Genomic DNA, 25,461 nt, shown 5'->3' with positions numbered 1-25,461 from the left:
AGGGCACAAATAACAAACACAAGGGACATACCTGCAGCACCCAGCTTAGGTGACCAGGGAAACGGCACCACTGAGCTCCACCATACATTCACTACACAAGACCACCAAGACAAGACTGGGAGACACAGCAGAACTCCTTCATTTATAGAAACAAACGCAGAGAGGCAGCCAAAATGAGGAAACAAATATGTCCCAAATAAAAGAACAGGAGAAAACTCCAAGAAAAGAACTAAACTAAATGGAGGCAAGCCACCTACAAGAGATATATTTCAAAACAATGGTTATAAGGATGTTCATGGAACTCAGTGAGAATTTCAACAAAAAGTTAGCAAGCATTAAAAAGGACATAAAAACTACAAAAAAAGAACCAGTCAGAGGTAAAGAATACAGTAACTGAAATGAAGAATGCACTGGAAGGAATCACCAGCAGACTAGATGAAGCACAGAATCGAGTCCGTGATTTGGAATAAAAGGTAGCATAAAACACCCAATGGGAACAGCAAAAAGAAAAAAGAATCCAAAAAAATGAGGATAGTTTAAAGAGACCCTTGGGATAACATCAAGCATAACAATATTCACATCCTAGGAGTACCAGAAGGAGAAGAAAAAAAGCAAAGGATTGAGAACTTACTTGAAGAAATAATCACCGAAAACTTTCCTCACCTGGAGAAGGAAATAGACATACAAGCCCGGGAAGTGCAGAGTCCCAACCAAACAAGATGAACCCAAACAGGCCCACACCAAGACACATTATAATTAAAACAGCAAAGGTTAAAGACAAAGAGAGAATCCTAAAAGAAGCAAGAGAAAGGCAACTAGTAACTCATGAGGGAGCTCCCATAAGATTGTCAGCTGATTTCTCAATAGAAGCTTTGCAGGCCAGAAGGGACTGGCAGGAAATGTTCAATGTGATGAAAGGCAAGGATGGGGTGGCCAGGTGGCTCAGTTGCTTAGAGCGTGAGCTCGAATGACAGGGTTGCTGGTTCCATTCCCAAATAAGCCAGTGAGCTGTGTCCTCCACAACTAGATTGAAGGACAACGACTTGGAGCTGATGGGCTCTGGAGAAACACACTGTTCCCCAATATTCCCCCCAAAAAATAAAAAACATAAAATAAAAAAGAAATGCAAGGACCTACAACCAAGGGTACTCTACCTAGCAAAATCGAAGAACAGATAAAGAGCTTCCCAGACAAGAGAAAGCTAAAGGAGTTCATCATCATTAAAGAAGTATTACAAGGAACATTAGAGGGAATTCCTTAAGACGGGGGGGAAAAAACGATCGAAATGATGAATCTATCGATAATTACTTATCTATCAATAATTACTTTCAATGGAAGTGGATTAAATGCTGCAATCGAAAGACATAGGAAAGCTGAATGGATAAGAAAATAAAACCCTTACATATGCTACCTACAAAAGACTTACTTTAGATTGAAAGATACACACAGATGGATAGTAAAAGGATGGAAAAAGATATTTCATGAAAATGGAAACAAACAAACAAAAAAGCTGCTGGGTAGCAATACTTATACCAGACAAAACAGACTTTAAAACAAATGCTATAAGAAGAAACAAAGAAGGATCCAGTAATCCCACTTCCTTGGTATTTATCCAATGAAATCCCAAACGTTACTTTGAGAGGATCTGTGCATCCCTATGTTCATTGCAGCATTGTTTACAATGGCCAAGATGGGGAGGCATCCTGGGTGTCTGTCGATGGAAGAATGACTAAAGCGGAGGTGGTACATACACACAATGGAATGTTGCTCAGCCAAGGAAGGGAATGGGTTCCTGCCTTCAGCAGTGGCAAGGATGAACCTGGAGGGTCAGTGGAGTACGTCAGACAGAGAAAGACAGAAACAATGTGATTTCACTTATATATAAACTCTAAAGAACAAAATAAACAAACAAATGAAACAGAAACAAACTCATAGATAAAGAGAACATTTTGATGATTGCCAGATGGGAGGGGGATGGAGGGTGGATAAAAAAAGGGGAAGGGATTAAGAAATACAAATTAGTAATTACAAAATAGTCATGGGGATGTAAAGTGTAGAGAATATAGTCAATGATACGGTAATAACTATGTATAGTACCAGGCAGGTACTAGACTAGTCAGGGGAATCACGTCTTAAATTGTATAAATGTCTAACCACTATGCTGTACACCTGATGTAATGTACAGCATAGGGAATATAGTCAATAACATTGTGATAGTATGGAACAGTGTCAGATGGTTGCCAGACTTATGGTGGTCGCTTATTTAGGTATATAAATGTTGAATAACTATGGTGTACCCCTGAAACTAATATAATATTGTATTTCAGCTATATTTTTAATAAAAGTCTTTAAAAAGAGAAGAATGCTAGAGACGTGGGTGGTTTGATTGAAGGGACAATTTCAAGGATGGGGATGATGAGTTCAAGGTGTCTTCAGGACATTTCAGATTGAGTTGTAGCAAAAACTGCTACCATTTATTTAGTGGTATGTCATTTATTCATTCAACTAATATTTATTGTACAGCTACTGTGTACTTGGGACTAAGCTCAACCCTTTATAAGCACTCTCTTATGCAATCTTCCAAACCCTCTTACAAGATTGTTGCCCGATGATCTCCAGCCATTGCTTTTGAAGCCAATTTTAAAATCCATTCATTGGTGCATCATTGATAGTTAATTATTTTATTGGCAGCAGCATCCTCAAACACAAAAGCCACTTTGTGTATCTTAACTCAGGAGTGAGGTTAGGTATCTTTCATAATCTTAGATCAGATCTGCACATTTATTAACTATTTCTCATTCCATATACACTCAAGAACCTGAAAGTTAAATACTTGAAAATGTATTAAGTGCAATAGACTGATGAAATACCAGATTAAAATACCTGCAAAGAAAAAGTAAATTTTAACGTGGGTGCTATTTTGACTATATATAATAATTTATTAGAGCTTTATAAGTTGTAAAGAGTTTTCGTAGACATTATCACATTTGAATCTCAAGAAATATAGACAGACATCATTTTTAATTACACTTTTATTTTAAGATCATTATAGATTCACATACAGACATAAGAGTTAAGGCAGAGAGATTCCATGTACTCTAAACCCAGTTTTCTGTCAATGGTAACACTGCAAACTGCAGTCCAAGATTTCAACCACAGTACCGACGTTGATGTGGTGAAGATACAGACCATTTCTATCACTACAAGTTTCCTTCATGTTGCCTCTTTATTAGCCACACCGACTCCCTTTTGCCTTACAATCTCCATAACACCTGACAACCACTAATCTGTTCGCCATTTTTATATTTTTGTTATTTCAGGAATATTATATAAATGGAAGCATATAATATGTAACATTTTGCAATCATATTTATTCACTTAGCATAATTCTCTGGATATCCACCCTGGTTGTTGTGTGTATCAATAGTTCATTCCTTTTTATTGCTGAATACTATTCCATTGTAAAGATGTATCACCATTCATCTAATGAAAGACATCTGTGTTATTTCAAGTTTGGAGCTGTTAGAATAAATCTATTATAAACATTCTTGCCCATTTTTTTCTCTGTGAACAAATAACTTCATTTTGGGGGGGTAAATGCCCAGGAGTAAAATGGCTGGGTTGTGTGGTAGTTTCATGTTTAATTATTTGAGAAACTGCCAAACTATTATCCAAAGTGACTGTGCCACTTTACATTCCCACGAGTAATATATGAGTGATCCAATTTTCCACAATTTTCACCAGCATTTACTATTGCTATTATTTTTTATTTTAGCCATAATCATAGATATGTAATGGTATCTCATTGTGGCTTTACTCTGCAATTTTCAAATGGCTACTAATGTTGAACACTTTTTTTTATGTGCTTATTTGCCATCTGTGTCTTCCTTGGTGAAATGTCTTCTCATGTTGCTTTCCTATGTCCTAATTGCTTTGTATTGCAGAATTTTGAGAAATCAGCATATTTTAGATATTAGATTTATTGTATCAGATATGTGGATTGCAAATATTTTCACTCCCCTGTAGCATGTCTTTTATTCTTCTTATATGGCCTTTCATAGAGCAAACATTTTAATTTCGATGAAGTTCAATTTATCATTTTTTTCTTTTATGGATGTGCTTTGGCTGTCAAGACTAAGAACTCTAGTCTAGAGCTAGATCCCAAAGTTTTTTCCTCCTAAGTTTACTTTTCTAAACTTCTTAGTTTTACTTTTTACATTTAAGTCAGTGATGCATTTTGAGTTAATTTTATTTATTAATTTTGTTACTTTGTGTTTTGCATAGGGAAGTCCAAATGCTCTAGCATCATTTCTTGAAAAGGCTATCTTCCCTCCATTAAATTGCCTTTGTATCTTTGTAAAACATCACGTGGGCATGTTGTTTCATTGATCTATGTGTCCATTCCTCTGCTACTACCACACACAGTCACGATTACTGTAGCTTGAAATCAAATGGACAGATTCTTCCCAGCTTGTTATTCTTTTTCAAAATTGTTCTAGCTATTTAAGTTATTTTGCCTTTCTATGTAAATTTTAGAACAATTATTTCTATTAAAATGTTTTCCTATATCAACAAAAAATCTTGCCAGTATTTTCATAGGAATTGCTTAAACTTGTACAAATTTACAGAGAATTGACATCTTCACTTTTGAGTATCTGTGGACCTGGTAAGTCTCTCCATTTAGTCAGGCCTTCCTTGATTTCTTTCATCAATGTTGTATGGTTTTCAGCATACACGTTCTTCAGATGTTTTGTTAGATTTATTCCTAAGGGTTTCGTTTTTGAGCTGTAGGTAGTATTGTATTTTTAATTTCAGTGTCTACATGTTTGTTGTTAGCATGTAGAAATGCAATCAATATTTATACGCTTATCCTATATCTTGCTGAACTTACTTATTATTCCCAAGAGATTATTTTATAGATTTGTTGGGATTTTCTATGTAAAAATCATGTCATCTGAAAATGGGGACAGTAATTTCTAGTGTTCTATTTTCTAAGTCACTGCTTCTTTTTTCTATCTCCTCTAATGTGCTGTTGAGTGCATCCTGAACTTTTTATTTCAGTTATATTTTTCAGTTCTATATTTCAACTTACTTCTTTTTTTATATCTTCTCTTCCTTTGCTGAGGTTTTCTAATTTTTCATTTATTTCAAGTATATTCTTAACTGCTTATTAAAGCATTTTTTAACACAACTGTTTTAAAATCTTTGGTAGACAATTTTAACATTTCTGTTACCTTTGTGTTGGCATTTTGTTTAATTGTTTTCTTTCAGTTTGAGTTCTTCTCAGTTCTTGGTATGATGACTCACATTCTATTGAAATCTAGATTTATTTTTTTATTATGTAATGAGACTTTAGATCTTATTTAAACTTTCTGTTTAAGGGCTTTTGTTTGTTTGTATGTATGTTTTGACACTGCTCCAGTGGGTCAAGGGGCACAACCTTGCAACTGACAGGCAGAGATCAAAGTTCAAGCTTCTCGTCTGACCTTCAATGACACCTGAGTTCAAGGTGAAGGGACACTCATTATTGCTGGGTGCAGGTGGCAGTTCTGGTTCCCTATGTGACATACATTGACAATGTAGTGGAGGCGGGCAGTGGTGAAAGTTACTCCTGGGCAGTGGTGAAAGTCGTGAATCCCCACTAGCTCTCTTCTGATACCACCCCAGTGGGGAAGGGTAGGGACACTTGGTATTGCAATATGGGGGTAGAAGTTCAGCCTGTCTTCATGGTCTCCATTGACACCACAGAAGCAGGAGGGAACATAATAGGGATCTCATTACTGGCCAGTGGGAATGAAAATCCTGCCTCTCTACTTGACCTTCTCTACGTGCACCACGGTGGAGGTATTGGGGTTCCTCATTATAATCTCATGAGGGTGGAAATCTATGCTCCCCATTTGGTCTATGCTGGCATGCAGGGATATAGCCACAATATTTTGTGTGATGTTTTGTTAGAGTACAGTAGTTATTGTCTAAAAATGTTTTGTCTTGCTAATTCCTTCTTTCTTGATCTTTTGGCTAGAGAGAAGAGGCTTTGGTTAGAGTTTTCTTTCTTTCTTTTCTTTTCTTTTTTTTTTTTTTGTCTTATCTATTGATGTTTCCAAGTTCCAAGTTGATGGTTTCTTTAGCTCCAAGTATGGACTTTAATAGGGGGAAAAAAACAAAACAACAAAACAAAATGGAGAACTCACCACCGTGACATTTTTTGGGTCCAAGGTCCATAGCCAGCCTTCCTTCTTCTCTCCACCTTTTCATAGTCTTCATACATTTTCTTGTATATAGTGTCCAGGATTTTTAGTTGTATTTATCAGGAGGAATAGAGAAACGTAGATCTATACCGCCTTCTTGGAAATGGAAATCTGACATGCCTTGATTATCATCTTGATATTAAACTCAATTCAGGCTCAGAAATCTTATAAATTCTTCAGGGTCACCTAGTTAGAAGGTGGAATTTCAGAAAAACGTTAAAAATAAGGGCTCTAGAGTGAGATGGAAGCTTTAGTTCCCAGATCTATCATTCACTCTAAATATTATTAGTAAACTTCTTTTAATCACAGGCTCTTTTGAGAATCTGATGAAAGTTACAATCCTCTCTTTTGAAAAACACATTTATGTAACTACCTACAATATTTTGCATATCCTGGAAATTCCATGAATTCCCGATTGGGATCTTCTGTTTCGGAGAAAAGTATGCTCTAGACTTGAATGTCAGGAAGAGAGAGGCCACATTTACGAACAAGCAGCAAAGAATCACATTCTCAAAGGTCATTCCCTGTTTCAAAAATTAATCTCAAGATCAAGAGGCTCTGAGGTCATGTGATTAGAGAGGAGAGGACAACTATGAAAGTATCATGGTAATGCCAAGAGCAGTGGTTAAATTAGAAGATGTCTCTTCTCTCACAAGGACTCTATTGTTCTCCTCTGCCCGGTTCCCTCTGGGGTGACTTTTCTGGACAGGCAGCTCCACTGAGCTCCTCTGTGTGTTAAGATACCATCTACTAACTGTCAGTCCCCAAGCTGCATGCACTGTAGCAATGCTTCCAGCCCACTCTGGCTCCAGCACAAATGACTGTACATGGACTTTAGGAAATTGACTTAAGCGTATCAGTATACCCTGAGCTAGGTGCAGAGGTAAAAGCCCAATGTAGAGACATGTAAGCCAGCAGAAAAGAGAGGTTAAGAAGGCCAAGGGGAATAGAAAAATGAACGGTAAGATAACTAACCTGTGTTCAGGTTTTTACTAGCTGAGCAGCCTCAGGCAAGTTACTAAGGTCTTGGAATCTGAATTTCATCATCTGTAAAATGAAGTTCACAATTCCTGCCCTGCTCATGTGGTTTTCATGAGAAACAAATAAGGTCACGCATACGGAGACTCTTTGTAAATTGGAAAATGCTACACCAATATTATTTTTAGGTCTGACTAGAGATCCTATACCTCACCCAAAAGTAGAATTTTATGTACAGAATTGTTGTTTATCTGTAAAAGATATTTACGTAAAAGACCTGATTTGAAAACCTATTTTTCTACTTAGAGAAAAACATCCTAGATAACATGGATGTTCCCCATAAAAGAAGCAAATATGTTTCATTGGAACAGATGGCTGAGCTGAAATAAAGTAGAGCATAATAAAAGGTGTCTATAAAATCAGTCAAATAAAACATTAAGTGTAATGAAAATCGTCCAATGTTTTAATTGTCTTTCAGGAGTTCGTGTTGTGTGTGGAGACAAAATGATGTAAGATACATTTCAAAGGCAGGCTCTCTGAACTATTTCCTCTGGAATTCTAAAAAACTGGTAGCATTCTGATAGCCTTTAAGTGAGGAATGACTACACAGAGCTGACGGTTTAATGTTATTATGACTTGGAGATAAACGAGAACCAAAGGAGTCTATTGTCAAGTTCAGGAAGGAGGCAACCCTTTGAAATGCCTGAAGGCACAAGAGGCACAGATTTTTCCAATGATTCAGTGGGTTAATAATTAATAACCTCTTGAGACTTTCACAAATGATTAGGCAAGAGCACACATCACACTGTGGAATTCTTCACCCCTGATACACTAAAGCATGTGTTTTGTTACCAAATAGTCTTTGCAATTGTTCTTAGCAGTTGATCTAAAGTTTCTCAGTTTATAGAACTGCTGTGAATTGATCAGTTATTTTGTCATTGACAAATATTTGGATACGTTTGGTAAATGGGAGAATTTAGAAATGGGTGAGAACTCAAGGTCTCCCCACATCGTTGCTACCGGGTAACATTCAACAGTGAAAGTAAGGTTGAATGCTGCTACACATGCAAGTATTTATTAGCAAACCATCATTGGCCTCCTCTGTAGGAACGTGAAGATTCTGCTCTTTTCATGTACTCTGAAAATATTTTGCAGGAAATGATTCTCCAGGAAAATGGGACAATTTCTAGCAGTAGGATTTCAGTAATCTAACATCAAGGGTCAGAATCTTCCAAAAGTGGCTAAACACAGGATACTAGCTTAGGTCTAGGGCCCCACTCCTATAAGCCAATCAATATACCTTGAGCACCAATTGCATCACTTATGAAAATTCATTTCTGATCTCCATTATGTCAATTAACAAACCTTCTGGAGTTGATCTAAGATGAAGATTGCAGGAGTTGTCTGGGGTGCAGTCCTTTGATAAGAGCTTTCTAAATGCTACCATTACCGTAGAAAATTTATCTTTGACTAGGGTACAATTTTTACCAGAAAATCTCAAAATTCATCAACTGTAATTAGCACATATCTGTATGATATCCTCTAAGATGTGTATTACCATGGAGTTGAAGTACAAACTAAGTGTAGCTCTTAAAATAGCTACTATCATCATTTTCTGACACCAATTAAATAAATCCACATTAAGATATATTTTTAAGTCAATGAACCTGTACTGTTAAGTGATTTTGTACTTTTATGAAATAAATAATTAAAATAGTTTGTTATAATGAAAGCAATACTTGTATTTGATTAAGTTTCTAACTTTCAAGTCTTGTGATATAATTTGGCTAGTAACTACTTATTAAACTGAATGGTTTTGAAACTTGAAAAAATAATGTCCAAAGGAGAGTGAAATTGTCCAGAATTTCTAAGGAAGCAAGGATTGAGTTAGACCAAAAAAGGAAAAAAAGAAAAAACTGGAAAATTGGAGATGAACATTTTTACCAGGATGAAGTTGATTAATGTTACTCTCAAGGGCATAAGTGCACACTTGGGAGGTGAAATTTCCATCTATTTGTACCATTTTCACTTTTAGGAAACATTTTAAGAGGAAGTTTATGCTGGTGTTTAAATTCCATGACAATGTTTCTAGTCTCATTTGGTACTCAGGCATTGATAGCATTACAGACTATGTTTTCCAAAGTTTTAGTTCTTGAATATTATATATTATGGAGTTTATTCATTGAAACATCTTCTCATTTGCAGGTATTTATTGAACAACAAATATGGATCAGGCAGAGGAAGCTAAAGGTGAAAAGTACAGTCTGACTCAAGAATGTCATAGTCTAGTGGATGAGAATGAGAGGTGGCAGCAGATGACAAAGTGGCTTAGATCCTGGGCTCTGCAGCCAGAATTCTTGCTGGGTTCTGATTCTGTTGTTACCTAACATCTCTGTGGTTCAGGATCCCCACATATAAAATGGATATAGTATTACCTATATCGTAGGGTTGTTAGGAAGACTAAAGGCAATTATTTATATAAAACAAACTCAGAACAGTGTTTGGCACATAGTAATGAATGCGCTTGACAACACATATTGGCTACGATTATTAAGTGTACAGTGCTTTGAAAGCTGTCTTCTGCAAGAGCTTTCTTCTGCGTCATCCCTTGTCAATTCAGAAACCAATTCCTGCTAAACTGAGTTCTTTCTTATCTTTCTTATCTATTGATTTCCCTCTATTCCCATGATCATGACTTTGGTTCAGACTTGTTATTGCCTACCTATTTTCCTGACATGGTCTTATGCCCTCAGATGCATCTTCCAGACTTTCTAATCATGAATTTGAAAATCTTATGTGATTATCTATGATCATCTCCCTCCAATCATCAAAATGTCTTTCACGGTCTTTCATTATCTTGAGGATGAAATATAAACATTTTCTGTCTGGCATGAAAACCAGGGCCTCTCAGAGCTGTAGTTATCCTGGGCCACTCTCAGATTTTGAGATTTCTCATTAATGTGTAAAAATAGATAACTACTAAAATAAAATCTCAAAATTTTGGTACATTTACATGTTTAAAACATAGAATCAAATATACAAAATACAAATGCATATGAATATGTATTTACTTATGAATACAAATGCATAAACATGTAATTGTGTGATTCACAAGATAATGGGAGAAACCATACAGTTCTTCATTCCTGGTTGATGTGGTTATGCATTGTTTATACAGACTGACAGCCACATGGTAACTGGAACAGCTTCCTCTTCCCATTTCTTTAACAGACTTCTCTGTATTATTTAGAAATGATTTTGACTGGAACTAACAATTTATACAATATCAGCTTATTATGTCTCATGATTCTGTAGTCTGGACTGGGATTTGCCCGGTATTTGTTAGGGCTAGAAAGTCCTAGATAGTTTCATCACTCACGTGCGGTTCTTCTGCTAGGAGGCCTGGAATAGCTGCTGGCTGGCCAGGTATCTTTTTCTCCATGTGGCCTCTCACGTAGCTATCTTGGGTTTCCTCACAGCATGATGGTCTCAGGGTATTCAAACTTCTCACCTGGTAACCACAAAAGGGAGCTTGACTTTGAGACTAGTCTTAGAACTGGCACTGAGGTACTTCTACCATATTGGTGAATGTTAGCCTAGATTCAAGGAGAGGGGAAACAGAAAATAGACTCCATCCCACCTCTTGATGTAAGGAGCAGTGTGTGAGTACAGTGAGGGAAGGAAGGGATCGCAGTCATCTTTGAAGACTAACTACCCCACACTCAGATAACGTCCACATTGAAGGAGTTGCTGATATTGGTTCCGTGGTTCTACTCTGTGATATGTTTGCCCTTCTCATTGTTGAAAGGTGATTCTATCACCTGTAACAGTTTTATCACCCTGATCATATTCAAAGGTAGGAAATAGAAGGGGTGACGGGAAGAGAGGCTGTCCTTGGGCACTTCTTTCTAATCAGGTAGAAAAGCATCTTTCTCACAAGTCCCCCTCAGATTCCTTTTTATATTTCCTATCCCAGAATTGGATCACTTCTCTACCTTTAAACAAGGATGAGCCCTTTCTCTAAGCTGTAGTTAAATCCACACCATAAACAAAATTGGACTTCTGACAGAAAAGTGGAAAGGGGAAAACGGATTTTGTGCAAGCAAGCAATGACGTTAGCCATATTCTGTAACATCATATGTAACCAAATTCGTAGAAGACACCACAAATTTAAATTACAGTCCTACAGCCCTCCCCACCCCCAGTCTTCATAACAAACCCCATGAGCATTTTTGCCTATAAGAACCCTTGGCCTCTAGTGGGAAGAACTATACAGTCATGAGGCAAAGAGCATGGATTCAGGGAGGGGTGCAGAATTAGAGCCAAAAATGAAATCTAAAATCCCTTCAAATCCATACTTTAAGCATTCTGAAATATTTGCATTTTCTTACTCGCTCCAAACTCACACAACTCAATATCTTTACACTGCTGATCTGTGTGTCTGTAACATCTTCCTCATGGCCTCACCAGAACATCTTGAAGGATTCAGCTCAAAAGGCACTTCTTCCCTTAGGATTTCTCTCACTCTCAGGCTGAATTAGTGAGTGGCCTCTACTGCCTGCTCCTGTGGTACAATGGAGCTTCTCACCATTGTGACAATCATATTATCATATTCATTAATATTATTTGTTTACTTATCTATGTTTCACAACATGAGATCATAAGGACACCTTAATGCCCTTCAGTTAAGGCTAGGATTACATTTTCTGAGTCCTGATGTCTCCATCACTAGACACGGTATTTGGGTATGCCAGTTAAATGAATAAATAGACGCATGGTAGGTTGCAAATTGATCCTCAAGGCTATGGAAAGCCATTGGATAATTTTTAATGTGATTGTTCTTGTATTTTTGGAGGGGAACATTTTGGTAACACTGGAGGATGTAGTAGAATGGGGTGAGACTAGAGAGGCAAGAAGATGAGAAAACTAAAATAATCCTACATGAAATAAGAAAAAGAACTAAAATAATGTCAGTATGGGATGAGAACAGAATTGATTTAAAAGATATTTAGGAAGTAAATAGATAGACCCTGTAAAATAGAGGCAAATTCTTACCTGATTTTTATGTTTCTGGTTTGGGTTACCCATTGGATAGAGCCTTTACTTGATGCCGGAAATGTGCCAAACGGACATACACTTTAGAGTCCCATTTTCGAGTAATGAGTGTGTGATGACAATAGAACATCTATGAAGAGAGTAGAGTAGGCAGTTGGAATAACTGTAGCTTAGGTGAGAAATCAGAGCTTGATAATTACGTTTGGCAGTCATCATGTATCAGTGAGGCCATAGAAACAGATGTGTTCCCCAGGAAGCGTGAGAGAAGGGCAGAGGACAGGATTGGTAAGCACTCCTATTTGAAAAATGAGTGGAAGAAAACAAACCTGTAAAGACAAACCTGAGAAGAAACAGCTGAACAAGCAGGCAGGAAATGGGGTGCATTAGTTTGCTAGAGCTGCCATAACAACTCTGGCACTACACAGGCCTTAGTTCAAACCTGGGTTCTCTTCCTTAGTAGGTATGTGATCTTGTATCAAATGCTCAAGTACTCAATCTCTCTAATCCTCAATTTCTTCACCTGTAAATGTTCGAATAGTACCGCAAGATCGTGTTCCAAAATGTTGACAATGATTATCTTTGGGTGATAAGGTTAGGGATTTTTTTTATTTTCTGCCTTTGGCTTATCTGTATTTCAGACTTTTGTTTTTCTACCTAAAAGTAATATATGACTTTGGTAATTAAAAAAAAAAAAGTTATTTATTTTTTTTCCAATAGAAGCTATGCATGCTTTCTGTAAACTGTGACACACTATGTCTCCCCGAAAATAAGACCAAGCCAGACAATCAGCTCTAATGCATCTTTTGGAGCAAAAATTAATATAAGACCCAGTATTGTATTGTATTGTATTATATTATATTATATTATATTATATTATATTATATTATATTAGGCCTGGTCTTATATTATAGTAAAATAAGGCTGGGTGTTATATTATTTTTTGCTCCAAAAGACGCATTAGAGCTGATTGGCTAGGTCTTATTTTCAGGGAAACACAGTAATTGCAGGTTCTATTAATATCTGTGAAGAATTGTAAAGAAGTGAATGGGTTAGGGAAACAGATATCCTCATTGTTTCCCCTCTATTGATGACAAGAAACATACATTAAGTACAGTAGGGCACAGAGTGGGATTCAAAGTTGAAAAAGGAATAGTTTGTGCTTTCAAAGACTTAACAATTGGTGGGGTAGAATTCCAAAAAAGAAATGCACAACTATAATGCATTTCATGTCAGCATGGGACAAACAAACAAACAAAAACAGGTTACATAAACTTAATGCTCTTTGGGTTCTCCTTGGGAGAAGGGATTATATAGGCTGGGAGACTCACAAAATGTTTCTTGGAGGACCTAGGAGCACAGATGACCTTGAAAGGGAGGGTGACTCTCATAAATTCACTATTGTCTCAGTGCTTATTGGCCTGCTTCACAATAGAAGGAATATTGGGCAAGAGATAAGAGTTGAGAATGCACAGTGATTGATTTACAGGGAAAGGAATCTCCCTGTCAACTGCTTTGTACGCCAGTAACCTCAACAGCTGCATGTCAAAAAGTTCAGGGAAGTAGAAAGTTCTTGCTTCATCACAACCGGGTAATGTAGACTTTTAGTTGACCACATTTTGATTCAGTCCAATTGTTTTGTATGTGTGTTCAGAGTTTGTAAAACTGGAAAAATGAAGATATTCAAGCTGTTTAACTTGGTTCAAGGTGGTTTTTACTGTTTTCATCGTCAACTTGGTAAAGGCTGAAATATTATCTTCCTGGTTTTTCAAATCCTGAGTCAAGCTTTTATTTTTTGTTTCTATCTGCAAATGGACCAGTTTTTGCATATGTATATTAATGGCCTATATGAATACACAGAAAATTATGTCAATATACAACTATGAGTGAAAACAAAGTCTTGACTGAGGATACCAAACATCTCTTTCAATGAGATTCCCAAAAGGAAGGTGATATTGTCAAATTTTAAAGATTGTCAGCTTGCAATATGTGTGAATTTACATATTTAGGATTTCATTGTGCTGGTTTCTAAAAGAAACTTCTAAAAGAAGAGTTAGCGCTTGACAATTTTCACTGAATTCAGACTCAATTTCACAGGAGACTGAGGATTAAATCAGAAATATTAAAGGTAAACAAAGTTAAAATCCACATTAGTGCTATATGACGACAAAGACCATCAGTTCAATATTAAACCATGGACTTCAATACCTCAAACCTGGCCTTTCATAATGTAAAGCATCTGTCTTTGCAATAAATGTGAAGAAGAAAGTCTTTAGAATCAATTGGGCATTTATTTGCCTCAGTGTATTTTGGGGAGAAGGAAAACATGTATGCTGTCCAGAAGAACTCAGGCAAATTTAGAAAAAAAAGGAAACTAACACACTTCTCCATTTTTAAGAAAAGGAAGGAGTGACATCACCCTCAGCTAAAATCTAGCTTGTTTATCTCAATTTATTAGGTAATACAGTGTCTTCTTCAGAGTTATGAAGTAACTAGGATGACCAAGTGCAATTTCCTTCTGAATATCCATTACCTCATTCACGCATTCATCCAACACATATTTGTTAAACACCTATTACATGCTCGGTGCAGGAGATACAATAGTGAGTGGAGGGAAAGACGTGATCCCTGTCCTCAAAGAATTTGAACTTGAGAGGAGAAGAGGCATGGAAGTTAAAGAATGATAAAACTATAGCTGTAGTGAGTGCTAAAAAGAGAAGCATATGGTGCCAAGAGAACCTGAAATCAAAGATCTACTCAGGAAGGTCAGAGAAAGCTTGCCCATCACGGAAGTTCTAATTTACCCAAGGAGGATTACTAGGAGTTGGCTGGGTGAAGAGCAAAGGAAGGTCAGAGGAAGGGAAAGAGAGCTCTTGCAGGAAGAATACAGGGGCGTGTTCTAGGAATTTAGAGAAGGCAAAGGGGAAGAAGAGGAGAGGCCCAATGGAAGGTAACAAGAGAGGAGGGGGCTTTGAAGGCATGCTAATCTGCTTTCTATCTATCTCAAGGGCAAGGAGAAGCCATGAAACAATTTTGCTCAGAGGGTTGGTATAATCAGGTGTGCATTTTGAAAAACTGACTTCAGCTCTGGTTTGAGAAACAGCGAAAGGGCCCAGAATGGCCCTGACTGAGGATGAGAGGTTGGGAGACTCCTGCTCAAGGGACAGCAATGGTACAGGTGAGGTGGCTGCAGAGCAAATGGGGAGAAGCAGATTTTGAATTCAACTTTTCTGCATCTTCAAGTGCCTCCAGTTTTGCCAAAGCTGTTACTGGGCAAGCAAATACCCAGCCCTCCTAATTTCACTGTCCTTCCTGCATCCTCTATCTAAGAGCTGGGAAGTGGTATTTTCCTAAAAGACACAATCAGAGGCAGCTTCAGGACTGGTTGGAACAACTGTGACAAGACTAAAAGGTGCCAGGGTCAAGCAAATGAAATCACAGATTGACAGGGAAGATTTCAGGAGTTGGGTTTATGGGAGGGCTCTTTGCCTATGTATTTCCAGTACGCCTGGCCACCTGCCTCTCTGCAAACAATCTTTGCCTCAGATAAAGGAGTTCCTTGTTTAACCTGCTGGAGGATCCCCTGACCAGAGGGTCTATAGAGAATGTAAGTCTCTGAGACCTGGAAGTAGGGTGAGCGTATAGTTCATCATCCAAGCAAAACACATGGAAAAGAGAATGTGTCTTGGTTGGATAATGATTAACTTCAAAACAGATGCATACTAGAATTGTTTGGGGCGAACTTGGTCATCCTAGCAAGAAGGGAAAGTTGAAAATTTATCCTGCCCAGCTCTGGCTCCCAAAGGAGAGGCTAAGCATTGTCTGTCTTCACTGGCACTATTGGAATGCAAACCCTGGCATTGAGCTAACTTCCACACCACTTTTATTTTTACATTTTCTGCCATACATGATACATTCTGAAGAGAACATTTCCCACCATTATCGCCCCGTGAATCATTCACAATTCCTCACTGAATCACCCCCAGGAAGAGGCAGTTCAAAATGGGAGCCACCAGCCAAGAGCTCAAAAGAAATGCTACATCATAGATGTACTGAATCAGAATCCGCATTTTAAACAAGATTTTCAGGTGGTCAATATGCATATTATTTGAGAAAAAAAAACATCTGGACTTCAACCTATAGTAAGAAAAACGTTTTACAATGTAACAGTATATGCATACATACCTGAAACAAAAGTTTAATGAGGCAATACTTACTATTTTATTAGGTGGGTGGGGGGCGGGGTTGGGCTCACAGCTCATTCGATTTCAGCATCCACTCCTGGGTTGAGATTTGTAGTTTCAAATCATAGCTCTAAAGCATCTAGAACAATCCAGAGGTTTGGGGATAGGGGAAAGGTGCTTCGTGGGGTGCTTTGGAAAGTGTATACACTTTCTATATTCAGTTACTTTGTGAAACGTGTGCACTTAGTCACTCCGGAATAAGGAACTCCTGAGGGCGGTGAGGGGCAGCTGAAAGTTTGCCAAAGTCCTCGGAGGGGCTGGTCTAGGGGACATGATTGGCAGCTAGGAGAGAGCTAGGGCTGGAAGCGAGGAGACGGAGAAGGCTCTCGGGCGGTGAGAGGTCCTGCCCAGCTGTTGGCGAGGAGTTTCCTGTTTCCCCCCGCAGCGCCGGGTGAAGTTGAGTGAGTCACTCGCGCGCCCGGACCGACGACAACCCCGCGCGCGCACACGGCCGGGGCAGGAGCCGGCCTCCTGCGCAGCTCCCCTCGGCCGCCGGGGGCCTCCCCGCGCCTCGCCGGCCTCCAAGCCCCCCTTTCGCGGCGGAGCCGGCATCACATCTGGCCCACACATCTGCCCGGTCGGCAGGGCGCAGGGTCCCGACAGGGCGCTGCGCGGAGGCGCAGCCAGGGGTCCGGGAAAGCGCCGGCCGCTGCGCTCTGGGCTCGGTCTATGACGAGCAGCGGGGTCTGCCATGGGTTGGGGGCTGCTCAGGGGCCTGTGGCCGCTGCACATCGTCCTGTGGACGCACATCGCCAGCACGATCCCACCGCACGTTCAGAAGTCGGGTGAGTGCCCCCAAGACGGGCTTGGCGGGGCTTCTGGGGTCTCCCGGGCTCCTCTGCGCTGCGCTTGACAGGCGGCCCCGGGAACGCAGCGCTCGGGCGGAAACGGGAAAGTTTGCCCTCGGGCACCCATGCAGCCCTACAGCCTTAGCCACAGGGATGTGTGAGTTTTTCTTTCAAAAGAGAAGGAAAGTTAGAGTGGCAGGGGGCGCGGGGAGCGTTTGGCCCCCTTTGTGCGGGCAGGAAAGGCGTTGTGTGTTGGCCGCGTTCGAAGCGCGCCCCCACCCCCGGAAAGGGAAGTTTGAGAAGTTGGTTATCTGGAGGAGGCAGGGGAACAGCGGCCTGGAGCTGCTGCGGCGGAGGCCGCCAAAGCAGCTGGCACACCTGGGGCCACAGCGGCCAGTGGCGATGCTGCGTGCCCACCCAGGACTTGCCGAGCCACCCCCTTAAGTGGCCAATTACTCCATCCTTAACTCCTGCTAAGGGCCCCAGGCCGGATTCTTGGCTTGGAGTTACTGGATAAAACTTATAAGAAAAGAAGTGATTTCCAAAGGAAAGTTATCTGACTCCACTGAAGGCTTGGCCTGGATGGACTAGGGAGTGAGGATTGTCAGGTGGAGGTGGAGAATTATTTACTGAGTGCCTGCTAGGTGCTGGGTGCTGGAGATATTTCCTGCAGCAAGACGATCCTACCTTCTGGGAGATGGGTTCTCTGCAATTATCGTTTGATGGACACGGAAGGGTTAAAATAATAAATCTGCTGCCCACCAGACCTCTATCTCTAGAGGTGTTTGTGGGGGGAAGATGCACGAATTCAGTTCTTAAAGATGTGTTATGGAAAATACCAAACCCCTGGACCTTAAAAATTAGAATGTTTGCAGCTATGAGCCACTTAACTGAATATCTGCAACTGTGCTCTGTCTGGGTAACTGAGTACTTGGACCTTTCAGGGCCTCAGTTTTCTTTTCTGTAGAACGACATGGTTAGATTTGGGTAATTTTACATGCCCTTCATCTTTAACATGTTATGTGCCTCTCCTTCCCCTTTGGTGACTTAGAGATGCCCTGTATAGATTTGGGATGAAATATAGAGGATTTGACAGCCCTCATTACTCTGAAGCACATGTTTGATTTTCCAAGGGCCTCAGGCAAACTTACCTTTGGGTTTGTCTTGAAGAAATATGCACCAGATTCTAAATGGTACATTCCAGAGTATTTGAAGTGAATTGAGAATTTCTTAAAATTGTTTCATATTGAAGGTCCAGTGGAGCTGGGAGTTTTTAATGGAATGAGGAAGAAGTACTATTATAAACAACAACAAAAAATCCTAACACAAATTTGAGTTCCACGGTTTAATAAATTCCCAGTATTTCTTTCTTGGATGTTTTCCTACATGGCAGTACCAGAATGTTCAACTGTCTCTGATTATACCCCAGACTCTTAAAAACTGAGTTATATTTTGCTAATAAATATTTTAAATGCACCCTTAATTTTCTGTGTACATTAAAAATCATTAAAACTTTTGCTTCAGATTACGAAAGAAGGAAATTTGTGGGCTCTGATTTTGTTAGGTTTTGTTTACAAGGATAAGATTTATGATTTGCAAATTCCAGACTCAATAGTTCATGAGTCAGTTTCATTTCATCTATATATACACTTTTAAACAATTAAAAGCCTCGTGGCTTTTTATTTGGGCTTTTAAACAGTTTTATAAAACCCACAGATTTCGTACTTTTATGGAATTAAAGTTTCAAAATGGTTGAACTAAGGAATCATTTTGAGCATGTATTCATTTGAAATTAAATTTTTGAAGATAGTTGAAGGTTGAAAATAGCTGTGATGAAAACAAGAAACCTAATTCCATGATTGCATTTTAATTTTCCATGTAAGTAAATGGTTTCAGGATTTTTCTAACATAATTGGCAATCGAAATATGTCAAAACATATTTCAAAATATTTTCATGCATGATAACATATGAAGAAATGAGATTGTTTATAGCCTCCTATTAGGACACACACAGACACATACACACACACGCACACACATATACACACACACCCATCTTCTGTTTAGTAGATTGACAAGTGGGCAAAGGCTTTCAGTATAAGAACAAACTCCATTAAGAAATATACTTAATTAAAAAAAAATTTTGTTTTCGAATTAGTTAATTCATTTTTCCTGAATGTTCAGAATTGAGTAATTGCTCTTTGGGGGAAAACTTAAAAATATCTGAAAACTCTTCAGATCTGAAAAATGGGACTTAACTTTTCAAATAACTAACAAGAGATTCTCGTTGATGACTAACTGTTGGTAAAAGTGTCATACGGGTAAGCTTCTTTACTAAAATCACATTAATGCTGTGCTTATTTTGTCAGGGTCAGAGATTAGAAGTCAGGAGTCCCAGAATTTGATCTTGATCTGTTTGCTTTTGTTCCCAGAAAGCACATTTTCACTTCTAGGCCACTTCCTTTAATAACATCTTATTTTTAACTAGTTATGGTTTACACAAAACACTCATCACATTGTGGATTCATCGGCTTTTTTCAAGATAGCACCCAGGGTGATTCCTCGTTATTGTATGTGTAGTTGACATAACTGCTGTGTGGTTTTCATTTCTAACCCTCAGTTATCTAGACAACTTCCACAATTTTTTCTTTATTTTTTAACCCTATTTTTCCAGTTAAGAATGGCACTTCCTCAATGCCACTGTAAAAAATGCCATTACTCACTCTTCCTTTCCAACAGTATTTATCGTGGCTCCTTGTGTGAGGCAAGAGGCTCAGACTGGAGACACCATCCCAAATGAATAAGACAGACTTTGCCCTCATTGGAGGTGGCATATGGCAGCCTGTTAAAGGCAAAGCGAACATTCATATTTTAACCCCCGAGACATATTTTAACCCCCTTGGAGACATTACCGAACACTGGTAGTTTATTTTCTAGACCCCTCTGTCAAAAGCCCATTTTGCTGTTGAATGCTCTAGGAAGAGGTACATGTTGAATGCTTCCTTCTCAATCCTTCTGAATATATATATTTTTATTCATCTGTTCTTTCCTATACCTGCCTTGTTACAGGCCTCCTATTGGGCCACCTCAGTTCTCCATTCTGTCGCCAAAATGATGGACCCAATATGCCCATCCAGTCTTTCTTTTGAAGATAGTCTTGGAGATAGAAGGGTGTACGTACAAGCTTTGGAGTCAGGCCATCCTGGCTTCCAAACCCACCTCCCGTGTACTGGCTGTGTAGCCTGTTGCGGTGACTACTTCTCTAGCCCTCAGTGCCCTCATTTACAAAATGGGGATTATAGAGTTCTGGTGAAAATAAAATAATACTCTAAGTGCTTACCATGGTACCAGCAACATAGCAAATGCTCAATAAATATCAGCTTCTATTGTTATTATTATTGCATGAATCTGGCCTAACAAGGCCCTCAGTGACCTGGTTCCCATCTGATTCTGCAGCTCCATATCCTAGCAAAACTCACACTTTCCCAGTCCACTCTTATCACCATGTACACATGCTGTGAGCAGTTTAGGTACCTGTGTCTTTGTTCATGGTGCTTTCTGGAACACCTGCTACCTGGATAATGTTCACTCTTCTAAGACTTAACAAGTCTCATCTTAAGAAAACCTGCTTTGAATGCCTCAGGTTGAGCCGATGTCCTCTCCTGAGGGTAGGCTTCTCTTTTAGCTTGTAACAACAGTTACCCATAGTACGCCAAAATTATCTCTTCCATGTCCTCTCTTGCCTATTAGGCCTTTAGTTCTCTCAAAGGCAGTGGTGTCTCTTATCCATTTCTCTATCTCCAGGTTTCCTGCAGCACCTAGTGCATCGTTTAATATCCAGGAGACCCTGAGCTCAGCCTCCACTTTGTCCTCCTGGAGGCTGTGCAACCGAGGGGAGCAATTTAACAACCAGGCAGTCGTTCTATTAGGAATTTGGTCTGAATGGTAAAATCTTACTTTTAGTTAGAGGAGTTTCAGCTCTCACCGAAATAGGAAGTTTGGCTGTTTTTATACTATATACTTGGTTCTTTTATTCTGATAAGCTATGGAAAAGGATGCTTCAAATTCTGACAAACGTGATAGAAAGCTGCTAGAAGTTTGCATCCAGCGCCTTGAGATACACATTTTGAATTAGGGTAGGGCATTCAGAGCTATTGCAAATGTTTAAAACGTTTCACCAAAGAAAATTTCCAGTGAATACTGAATTCTCTCTCTCTCTCTCTCTCTCTCTGTCTCTCTCTCTCTCTCTCTCTCTTTCTTCCCTAGAAGGTTTTCGAAAGGAGACTTTCATTAACAATGAACTGCTGAAATCTTAATTTAGTTTTTAAGTTTCTTTTTTCATCAGGGTTTTATGTTTTGGTTTATAAGCAGTGAAGCAGAGTTGGTCTAAGGGAAGTGTGGTCCTGTAGCAGCTGCTGTCTGCTGTAGAGTAGTGTGGATATTATTTTGGTGATGCAAAACACCAAAATGGTTTAAAATAGGGTGCAGAGGAAACATACTTCCTGTCTACAGCATGGCATTATTTAGCCAAGTTCCACATAAAAGCATAACCTTGTTAGCTTCAGCCCTCCAGGGGTTAATCCAGCAGATTTAATTCAAGATTTTCAGTAGAAATGACTTAGCAGATCTGAATTAGCAGCCAAAATGCTCACTCCCCTCTTCTTTATAATATTTTGCTCCCCAGGTACTTGTTGCTTGTGACTGAGGCAAGATGATGATGGCCTTTGCTTGGCATGTCAGAAGGGTTTGGAATACTGAACAGACAAATTGGCTCATCTCAGGGAGAAGTGGGGAGAAGGGAGAACTAACATTTGAGCATCTGCTCTGAGCCAGCTGCTTGACATTACTTATCTAATTCTATCTTCAGAAACCTGTATAATGAGTTATATTATCTTTATTTTATAATTGGGGTAGATAGAGTCTGCTCAAGGTCACTTGAGGTTTGCCTGTGTGTGTGTGTGTGTGTGTGTGTGTGTGTGTGTGTGTATCTCTGTGTGTATCATGGTGTGTCTGTGTGTATGCGTGTGTTGAGTTGGAAGTTAGGGAGGGGGTTAAGGGACATCACATTTGAGAAAGGGGAAACTTAACCATCTAGTCTCATCAGTTCAGTGCTCCTGACTTCTTGATTTGCTTTGCTTGTGTGATCTATCTCCTTCCTGACTGTCTTTGTACTACAGACAGTAGTACAAATCATGAAACATCAAGATAGGATAGAGTCTCTTTGCACAAGGAAACTCTACTCTTCCTAGTCTGATAATGGCATCTTGATGGTGGGACCCACTGCGGTGACCGACGGTCTGTCTGATTTAAAGCAGTCGGACATGCACCATTTTCAAACTCGTGTATTGTGAACCCCAGATTCCAACCATGTAGCACCCGCATCTGTGTACAGGCCTCAACTGCTGGTGAGAGCAGAAAGAGTGGAATTTATCCAACATAACAAAGTGGGAGGATTTGACTTCCGAGGCCCAACTAATTTCTAAACTTGTAGGTGGTTAAGATTCTTTTCCTCATGAAAGGATCCGGCCTTTTTCTTGCCATGATCAGCATTTTAGGCATGGGCCCTCAAGGTGGATCAGCTGCTTCCTTGGATGCAGTCACCTTAGGATACCTTGCTTAGGCTCTTAAACGGTTCCCTAGCATCTCTGGTTTGTTTACAGTGCCAAAGCTATAGCTCATTAGAATGGATTTAGCTGCAGGGTAAGGGCCTGTGACTGGTGAGATTGTATTTGAGAAAGGCTGTCTGTCTGCTTTCGAGTCATGGTTCTTTTTCCTCTTCCTCCTCTTCCTCCTCCTCATTCCCCTCCTCCCCCTCCTCTTCCTTCTTCCTTTTCCTCTTCCTCTCCTGCTTCTCCCCTTTCCCCTACCCCTCTTCCTCCTTCCCATCCTTCTCCTCTTCCTTCTCTTTTTTCTGATGGGATACATCCTCCCAATTTTTTCACCTCATCTAAAACCAAAGGTTCTCTGCCCTGGGCTTTAGAGGGCACTGCTTTTATTCTTCTCTGGCCAGGCCCCTGTCCATAGGGTGAGGAGCTTCTGGGCTTCTCAGTCCAAACTTTGCTCCCTTTTTAGATTGTGTTTCAGTTACTTGGGAACTCAAATTGCACCGTTCGGGTGGCCCTGGACCCGCTTTTACAGCCTACATGGACCCTTGGTCCACCTTACTGAGGCCCTTCATAGCCACTGGTCTGTGTGCCAGAGGGCAGGTTAAGGGACAGCTGTGTATGTGTGGGGTGGGTGTGGGGTATGTGAATGCTTGGTTGTCCATACACATCTCATATGGTCTCTCTTGATACGTGATGGCCCTGGCCAAGGAAAGAAGAAGGCAGATTGTCGGCCAGGCCTGTGATGAATTTTCCCCAAAACACCCAGTTTCAGGGAGGGAATTCAAGTTGTAGTTCAAGAGTTTGAAAGTTGTAGTTGGGCTTCCAAGACATTATGAAGACATACTTTTCAGTCAAGGTAGGAGGATAAAACCTATTTTATTGCACAGTTTGTTCGCTTGATTAATAACGTACAATATTTGAGCCATGGTATGTGGGCCTCCATCTGTCCTCTTGCCCTGGGTCTTCAATGTCAATGGTGGGTCTGACATTAACACTATTCCTTTTCGGAAGTGTTGGGGACAAACTTAGTTTTTATTCATTGTATCATACTTTCCTTGGAGCTGAGCGATTGCTCGTTGATGAAAAAGCTGAGTTTGTTTGTAATCATAGTGTTTATTGCCTTTGGGAAGTTCAGTTTTTTGCAGTTTGTATTTTCCTGAAGGGAATACTAGGGCAAGGTGAAGCTTATTGGGATGTTTTCTTCTACTATTGTAAATATTTTATCTGAGTGTTCCATGACCTTCTCAAACCTCTTTCAGGGAAGTAAGACTATCAGAAGAGTGTAAAGAAGTATAAAGCACTCTAAAAGGTATAGGATTGTCCAAAGTATGCATTTTAGAGAACTAGGGGTTTGGCGGAACAAACATGAATGTCTTTGAAGAAAAACATGGGGTCAGGTGCATATTTTTACCTTATGCTGCAGTGGCTCTTTATCTGTTTAAGTTGTAAATCATTACAGAGGGTTCCTTGACTTTGGAGGAAACTCACTCTGCTGCTTTGTGGATGACTGCTGGTCATCCTAAAACTCTGCAGAACTTTTCTACACAGGGAAACGGACTTGGCCTCATGTTCCCTCTGAGCGGTGTTCCTGTCTTTACTCACCAGCCTTCATGCATAAGATTTTCAATAACGTCTGTAGCTAACACTCTTGGATCTTGCTACTTCCTTACTGCCTGGCTCATGCTGGGCACTCCATCTGCATTATTTAACTTTCAGAACAACTCTATGAGGCAGATTTTGCAATGCTCATTATAAATTCTCTAGAAATTAGGAAACTTAATGGAGGCCACCTGATTAGCAAATGATTTTGCTGGGGTTCAAACCAAGGTGGTCTGGTTTGGGGACCTACACCCTAAGTGTTGTGCTATATTGAGGCTAGGCTGCCTCAGTTGACACAAACTACTTCTCCATTATAGCATGGGTGGTGGGAGACTCTAGGGAGTAAGAGAAATAATGATAATATCCAACATTTTCCTAATGCGTTAGCATTTTTTTCATGTTACCCCATTTAATTTCTTTAGCTAAATAAGATAATGTTTGATTCATACACGTAGTAGTCAAACATCATGCTGGTCATGTGACCTCCTCAGTGGGAAAATTAAATGTACACATCAGGTGATAGCCTTGGTTGATTCATGGAATAGTTATGCCATCGAGGATTTTAGTTTAGGTATTCTGAGCAACACAGGCATTAACTATGTACTAAATATGCATAAATATCTAGGGGATATATATGGTACGCCAAGCTGAATACACCATGAAGTGAATGGAATTTAACTCAAGGCTTCTGCCTTGCACAGGCCTATCTCCTGGCTTTGGGAGGGGCCCTGGCAATGTGGTTAATGAGTGTTAAAGAATCAAGTTCAAGAATATTTAAGGAATCTTGCAAATGCCCTGAATATTACAGCTCATATGTAAAAGAAACTTGATAGAGGTTTTCCCAAATTTAGAGGCAATTCAAAATTTTTTATGACATTACTTATAATGAGTTATGAAGCTGAAAGAAACTTAAATGACAAATTCTGATCAACAGTTCTAGAGGAAA

At 39.6% G+C, this 25,461-nt stretch overlaps 1 protein-coding gene and 1 long non-coding RNA gene across 3 annotated transcripts in view; one reads left to right on the top strand and one right to left on the bottom strand.

Moving 5' to 3' along the window:
• Positions 1 to 3,014: 3,014 nt before the first annotated feature.
• LOC109454547 (uncharacterized) lies at positions 3,015 to 16,634 on the bottom strand. 2 transcript variants are annotated; one of them, XR_012489628.2, is made up of 4 exons: positions 16,496 to 16,634; positions 12,282 to 12,411; positions 10,606 to 10,737; positions 3,015 to 6,434 (listed from the first exon to the last, which is right to left on the bottom strand). It is a non-coding gene; the product is annotated as an uncharacterized LOC109454547 (long non-coding RNA). The 2 variants fall into 2 exon arrangements; XR_016021281.1 differs by having other exon boundaries at positions 3,015 to 10,737.
• Positions 16,635 to 16,815: 181 nt separating this feature from the next.
• Positions 16,816 to 25,461, top strand: part of TGFBR2 (transforming growth factor beta receptor 2) — an 83,320-nt gene continuing 74,674 nt past the window's right edge. The window contains exon 1 of the mRNA XM_019745289.3: positions 16,816 to 17,307. Coding sequence (XP_019600848.3) covers positions 17,214 to 17,307 — 94 coding nt within the window. The 5' untranslated portion in view covers positions 16,816 to 17,213. The remainder of the gene's footprint in view (positions 17,308 to 25,461) is intronic.

The sequence above is a fragment of the Rhinolophus sinicus genome, chromosome 5 (assembly GCF_057876585.1).
Source record: "Rhinolophus sinicus isolate RSI-liver-muscle chromosome 5, RSI-T2T, whole genome shotgun sequence".
NCBI lineage: Eukaryota > Metazoa > Chordata > Mammalia > Chiroptera > Rhinolophidae > Rhinolophus > Rhinolophus sinicus.
Note: the sequence above shows the minus strand (reverse complement) of the source record. Positions and strands in the feature narration are given on the sequence as shown.